The sequence below is a fragment of the Symphodus melops genome (assembly GCF_947650265.1).
Source record: "Symphodus melops genome assembly, chromosome: 18".
Taxonomy (NCBI): domain Eukaryota; kingdom Metazoa; phylum Chordata; class Actinopteri; order Labriformes; family Labridae; genus Symphodus; species Symphodus melops.
This window is the reverse complement of record NC_136708.1, coordinates 19,267,868-19,274,954: the sequence shown is the minus strand read 5'-3', so window position 1 is coordinate 19,274,954 and position 7,087 is coordinate 19,267,868. Positions and strand designations below refer to the sequence as shown.

General features: G+C 36.9%; 1 protein-coding gene across 1 annotated transcript; it reads left to right on the top strand.

Moving 5' to 3' along the window:
* Positions 1-1,928: 1,928 nt before the first annotated feature.
* LOC306839617 (putative thiopurine S-methyltransferase) lies at positions 1,929-5,530 on the top strand. Its single transcript, XM_079368410.1, has 9 exons — positions 1,929-2,106; positions 2,955-3,077; positions 3,402-3,494; positions 3,619-3,751; positions 3,969-4,021; positions 4,116-4,190; positions 4,781-4,866; positions 5,029-5,073; positions 5,213-5,530. Exons 2-9 carry the CDS (start codon positions 2,971-2,973, stop codon positions 5,329-5,331), a joined length of 711 nt encoding a protein of 236 aa, XP_079224536.1. The 5' UTR covers positions 1,929-2,106; positions 2,955-2,970; the 3' UTR covers positions 5,332-5,530.
* The last annotated feature ends 1,557 nt before the right edge of the window (positions 5,531-7,087 follow it).

The window sequence follows — 7,087 nt, the reverse complement described above, 5'->3', positions numbered from 1 at the left end:
AGGAAGATTAGTGACAGCTGTCCCACTCTCACTCTGTGGATTCTGTCTGATTTCACAGTGAAGGCAGAGGACAAATGAATATCAGAGATTGGGAGATGAGAAATCTTACACAATGGTGGTTATATTATGATGATCACTTATTAGGCTAAACGATTTTTGCAATAGGCAGATCCACATTGTTCAATGAAATAAGATTATAATTCAAATAATGCTATAGGTTGGGGCCTATAGACACTTTGAAACAAGGTTAACAGATAAGGCTACTATTCCTAAAAAAAAAAGAGTTGTGCGTTTATTTTTTACTTAAAAGGCTTCGATCCAGAAAGATATCTATTGATTGTATCTTTTCAGCTACATTTAAAAAGGACAGTTGTCACAACAACAACCTTACACTACATTTAAAAAAAAAAAGCTGTACATTGTAAAAACAGATGCAAATTAACTACTCAATAAAATCAAGGTAGCAGATTGCACACATTATTAATTAAATCTGACTTTGTTAAAAGTTGAGTTAATATAACTCAAATCAGTTACTAAAGAGTAACCTGTTTAAATTAAATACAAATTAAACAAAAATATGAAGTAGATGTCACGGTGAAGAGCTGGCAGAGACCTTCAAATCTGTCACGCATTTGTCTTGATCTCGATAAAAGATGTCAACCAGTCGATGGATGATAGTGGCAATAATGAGGATACCTCTCTGATTTTTTTCAGGTGACCTTCATTGAACCCTTCATTGCAGCGACTGTAAAGAACTTGGATGTTACTTAAACTTATGACAGTTTACAATAGATCTTTTTAGATTCTTTTTAACAGTTAAGATATCAGGCCCAGTTGGAAAAGTGTGTACGCACTTGCACTTGTTAACACACACTTATCCAACTGGGCATAATATCTAAACTCTCAAAAAGAAACAAGTAAAATAAATTGACTGAAAGTCCAGAAGCATTTTGTAATTTTCACTTATTGTGATGTGATATGTATATAAGCCTTGCAAACTATCAATTATCACAGATTCAATTGTCAATCAACCTCCCACTTATTAGAAAAGTCCATCCTCTCCATCTTCTGTTTACTAAGTCTGTGAGAGAGAAAAGTCAAAATGATTAAAATATATATATTAAATGGAAGAAATAGAAATGCATCCAAATAAAGTTAAGTAGGCTACCTAAAAATAAGCAGTAGCATATCTTTCGAAATAAAAGACGGTGATGACCCCTGACTGTGTCAGTGCTCTTCCTGCTGTTTTGCATCTCTCCTCACTCAGGTAGTCTTCAAGCAGAAATGGGTGGAGCCAATCGATGTGATCTGATGCATCTGAGCAGGCTGGGCCTGAGGATTAGAGTTGTCTCTGTCTCTCACTCGGTGGTCAACACTTCACACATTCAACATTGCAACCACCACTGATTTACTGACTGCGCATTCTTTGATCCGTTGCATCGAGTTAAATAAATACTGGAAAGATTTGAATAACTTAAAAACTGTGTTTGTCTCCCATACTTTGTTGTGACCTCCTGAGCCGGGTCGTGACAAGACAAACAACCTAACATACCACACTGCTGATCACGCTCTAAGTTCTCAAGGCAACACCCTCTTTTTCTAAAAAAAATAAATACTGTAGTGACCTTTAATTTCAAATATCATTACACTGTTTATGGCCTTTGTCAATTTAAATGAAAATAAAATTAAATGAAAGATGGGAGGCATTCAAGGTAATTCTTTCATCTATTTTTTTTGTAGTTAAAAAATGCCTACCCTGTAATTCTTTAACATGTATTAAGGTCATTTAAGATTGTCTAACACCTGTGGAAGCTTTGATATCTAAATCATACTGGAATCTCCCATCTTTCTTGTGTAAGTGAATGTAGCATGAGGCTCCTCCCAATAGATCTATAAAATCATGTGTTCTATATACTGTATATCTATGGTTGTACCCTTCGGATATTTTGACTTCCTGACAGACTGAACTCATGACGTCACTATCTTTACGTCTCACTGTGGATTGATCGAGCAAACAGTGTCACTGCATCCAAGAATCTGATGATAACAGCTGCTGTCTCTGTGCTCCTGAACAAATCTTAGCCTTGTTGTCTTCCATCAGTAAAGGTATATGCTGATGTTTTTGTGAGGGTACATTGTATTTTTGTGGATTGACAGACATGCAGACATTCAGTTTTTCCTCGTTAAAGTTCTGTTTGGTTTGCTCGTGATCTATCATTTGTGATGTGTCTGAACGGTAAGATGTGGTTAATATAATAATATAAAGAGTTGTAAAGTTATGCAATCTGTTTGGACAGCTTCTCGTGACGTCACACTTTGGTTACTCGTACGTGACAAATAATGATTTCAAGAAGTTGTGTGATTTAATCTTCAAATCAAATCATTTAAATATAACTGCTAAATCAGGTTTAGACTAGGTTTAAAATAACTGGTGAGACAGGTTTAAATTTAATCTATGCTTAAATGTAATTCAAACTGAGATCACCAAAGGGTTGACATTAACCAGGATGAACTGTAAATTTAATTTATACTCTGTTTAAAGTTTGGTGCAACACATTTAATACTTAAACCTCAATTCAATCCGTTTTAAGAGTTAATACATGTTGATGCAACCCAGCCTAAGGCTAAAAGCTGTAACCTGTCTCAGTTGTAGTATTGAGGGAAGGCCTACAGTGTATTTCTACTTGACCTTTGACCCCCTGAGATCAACTGTGTTGTGTGAACAACTTTTGTAAACCTACAAGCTTGCTTACAGCTCTTGAATAACTTTTCTTTGTCCTCTTCATAATTTCGTTTTTACATTCACGTCTATGTATTTGTGCACAATTGTGTAACTGTGTTTGTCCTTTGTTGACCCTACACACTCGTGTCTTCATCCATAGATCTGGATGTTACTCTCTCCATCTCATTTCTATCTTTCTGTTTGTTTTTTTTTTGTTGTTGTCTTTCTTTAGTCGGGGAAAGGCCAACATGACGGACCCGCTCGCACCGCAAGCCAATCAGGTCATGGCAATTGGGGACTGGGAGGAATACTGGAAGCAGGACAGCATTGGTTTTCATCTGTCCAATGTACACAAGTAAAGGCTTCTTTTGTATCTATCACCTCAGTCCAGAGTGGTTTGAGGGAAAGTCTTGAGTTACACAAGTGATATAACATGACGACAAAGACTGTGAATTCTAGCTCCATTGAATCCATAACAATGTCAGAACAGCTGCATCAAACAAACCCACTGTTTACAAGGCAGACTATCAGCTTTACATTTTGAGTGATTTCAGGGAGGAGTTTAAAGGGACTGATTATTGAATAGATATTAGTTTTAGATTATTAGAGTATATAGATATATACTATAGATTTTAGTTTTAGATTATTAGAGTTAATAGTGTTGAATTGTTTCTGACAGGATGCTGGAGATGTTTATCGATAAAGTCACTGCCGGGAGGACTGGGGTTCGCTTCTTCTTCCCTCTTTGTGGGAAAGCTTTGGACATGAAGTGGTATGAAAACTGTACTTACTTGGTCTCATTTGTTGTTAACATTTTCAGTTGTTGTATATCCATAGAAAAGGGTTGATTGAGGCGTTTGGGTCTGACTTGTCTCCTCTTCCTGTGTGGATCTCAGGCTGGCAGACATGGGCCACTCAGTGGTGGGGGTGGAGATATCTGAGAAGGCTATAAAACAGTTCTTTGAGGAGAACAATATGACTTACAGTGAGGAAGCTCTCCCTGACATACCTGGAGCAAAGGTTTATAAGGTATGTAGATTAAACACATTTTTCAAGTGACCAAGTGATTACTCTAATTAACAGAGAATGACAACAGCTCAACATGTAAAACACTACAGTATGCACAGTACTCCTTTGTCCTGTTAATGAAAGAATACGATCGGACCGTTCATGTTGAAGTCGATCTGTCCTGAGAGTTAAAGACCTGGGCACCATAATTAATCCACATCATCTATTTGTTCCACAGGGCTCAGAGAGAAACATTTCCCTCTATCAATGTGACCTGTTCAACTTCTCCAGGTTATTAAATGCAGTTTGTTTTGTCATGCCTTTCTGGTTTTTGACAGCTTGACAGGTAAATGTTTGACAGAAATTTTCTTTTTGTTCTTCACAGTTCTATTGGAGGTCAGTTCGGGGCAATCTGGGACAGAGGATCCTTAGTGGCCATTAACCCACAAGACAGAGAAAAGTAAGATGAGATTTGAACTTCACCTTGGTTTCCTAACACTAATATGTGTCTCTAGCCTGACTACCCCCCCCCCCCCATTAGAAAAATCCAGCCTCTCCGCCTTTTGCCTACTCCACTTTTCAGAAAATGTGTGCTCAAGTTCGTTTATCACAATACAAAGGGCAGTAACCGCTCCCACAGGTGGGTGACACTCCCAAATGTGTGCTTAAATAAGCCCATTGGACATTTTCCCTTTATGACAATATAAAGGGGAGTAACCGCTTCCACAGGTGGGTGTTTGTTGTGCCCTCTGAGTCTGCTCTCTCAGTGTAAACCACAAGACATGATGTAAGAAAGCCTGAGAACTTACAGCTTGAAGCCTGGCTTTTACATCTGTGTCAAATCGGCGTAGGTTTGCTTTGATTATGCCGCCTTTTTTTTTTTTTTTTTACACAAAAAAAGTCTTCTTTTTTTGCCGTTTGTCCTTTGATTGTTTTTATTGTAAATCCCTTTGTAACTTCATCCATCCAGTTAATGAGTAACATCAGAGAATGAGACCATACATACTCTCTGTGTGTTGTGTTACTTCATTGTCTCTCACAATATTTCAGATATGCTGCTCTCATAACTTCCCTCATGGCCAAAGACTGCAGATACCTCCTGGACACGCTGTTGTACAATCCTGAGTTATATTCAGGTAACTCTATAAAATATTGAGCACTATATGAGAGCAATACACATCATAGGTTTTAAGGTTAAAGAATATATCCTGTGGTTTATTTGTCAATTTAAGATGTCAGTGTTTTTTATGAGATAAAAGACATTTGAAATCAATTGTGACTTATTTTTGTTCTTTCAGGTCCTCCATTTTTTGTACCAGATGAACAAGTACACAGCCTGTATGGTGAGTGTTCAAAAACAATCATGACTCTTTAAATCAACACAACAATACTACAAGATGTGATACTTGAATAAGTAGTCAAAAAGGATTTTTTAGGTTGAGATGAATTTTCTGATCAAAATAGTGAATTTCTCCTCTTCAGGGAAAAGCTGCGATATCAAACTCCTGCAGTCGGAGGACGTCCTCACAGAGGATTTCCGTCGCTGGGGGCTGGATTCCCTAACTGAACATGTACACCTCGTCACTCCAAAGAGCAATTAAATATTAACTTGTAAGTGTAGAGAGCTTAGAAAAAAACAGACAAGTTTATTGCAGACATAAAGGTCCAAGGCAGTGTTTTTAATGCATAGGCATATTTTTTCATACATTTGCATTTAGGGTGAGATGAAGGTACATGAATGAAAATGTTAAAGAAATAATGCTTTTCATACATCATTAAAGAAGTGTAACACAATAAAAACATTTATAATCATCTCTGTCTTTATTACCACCATATTAGTGGCTGTTGTTTATTACCATTAATAGTACATGAGCAGAAAGGCATATTTTGCATTATGAAACTATAAATGTTCTTATTTTACATGAATCTAGATCGACAAATAGTTCAAAAGGTTTGCAATGAAATTCAGACATTAAAGCAAAGAGGGATGACTGCTCTTTAGATGCTAAAGGGATGAAATGAAAGTAAGTAACGTTTTTTTAGACAAAGTTAAGTTTTTATAGTCTTTCGCCTTCGTTTCAACGTCGCTGGATAATACTTCAAGTGGCTCTAATCTATTAAGTTTGATTTTGTGCTTTAGGAACAGGTACATTTTCTAAAGCTACAAGTACAACATGTATATAAATCTATTTTTAAAAGTAGAATACAAGTTTATCTCAAAATGAAACAATTTCCTTTTGTGGAGGTAAAGGTTCAGTATTGTGCAGGATCAGAACATAGACTTTATATTGGATTCTTTGGTCTTAAGTTCCATTTTCATGGAAGTGAAACCTTTGTAAAAAGCACATTGTGTAACAATGTCTGGTTGACAGTAGGCCAAAAACTAGTTTTATATGACCCTTTAATTAACCAAATGTGTTGAGATTTGGTGGTTTGGTTTTCGGTCAGTATAGAGGACACTAAGCAAGCAGCCATATAAATCGAGCTTATGCTACTTCAAAAGGCAAATATCCCGAAGAGACCCGAAACGCATGTTTTTTCAATTAAAATAACAAAGGACAAATTAAAAAAAAAAAAAAAAAGGTTTAAGGACGTTTTGTGGCAATTTAAAAAGTGCAATAACTGTTAAAATCAATAGTAAAGTGAGACACTATAAGGTCTATCTGAGATGAGATGAACACCTTCCAGGTGAGTGTGTCACCTCCAGGTGAGGTGTCACCTCCAGGCTGCTGATGTAGAATGATGAAGCAAAAACAGTGGACTTCATCAGGTGAGTGAGGTCCAAGTCCATTTCTCACAATAAACAGTCTAGTAAAGCAAGGTGCACCTGTCCAATGGTCCAAACACCTGCTAATAGCCACGGGACGTTGTATAAAACATGTGTCATTAAACAGTTTTATTCTAGTTCTCGTCCAGCAGAAGAAGTTGTTCCGAGAGACAGGAACCATTGATGACGTAAAACGCAAGCGTCAACATGCTGTTGAACTCAAATCAGTTATAATGCAGGAGAGCACAAGTCAGCTGAGTGTGGAAGCCTATGAAAGAACTGATAATAGCTAATATGATATTTATTACTATTTGTAAACATAAAAGAAAGAGAAAAAAATGCTTATGCTGCATTTGTGATTTCTTGATGTCATTGGTCAAGCCTTCTGAAAAGGCTGTCTCTGTTACAGAGTTGGCCGTCAGTTTGCTGCAGGAGAATTATTCTCTTCCAATCCCTCTCAGCTTCTCTGCTCTGTTGAAGTAAGGAATACAAAGCTCTGAATCACACAAACCGTTTACCGTAAATTCCGTACTATTGAGCGCACCTGGATATAAGCCGCACCGGCTAAAAATAAGTAAATAAATGTATTT

Excerpts from the sequence above, each read along its gene's own strand:
- LOC306839617 (XM_079368410.1), top strand. The coding sequence starts at position 2,971 with ATGACGGACCCGCTCGCACCGCAAGCCAATCAGGTCATGGCAATTGGG. Across the intron at positions 3,078-3,401 it reads CATCTGTCCAATGTACACAA|GATGCTGGAGATGTTTATCG; the intron begins GTAAAGGCTTCT and ends TGTTTCTGACAG. Across the intron at positions 3,752-3,968 it reads CTGGAGCAAAGGTTTATAAG|GGCTCAGAGAGAAACATTTC; the intron begins GTATGTAGATTA and ends TTTGTTCCACAG.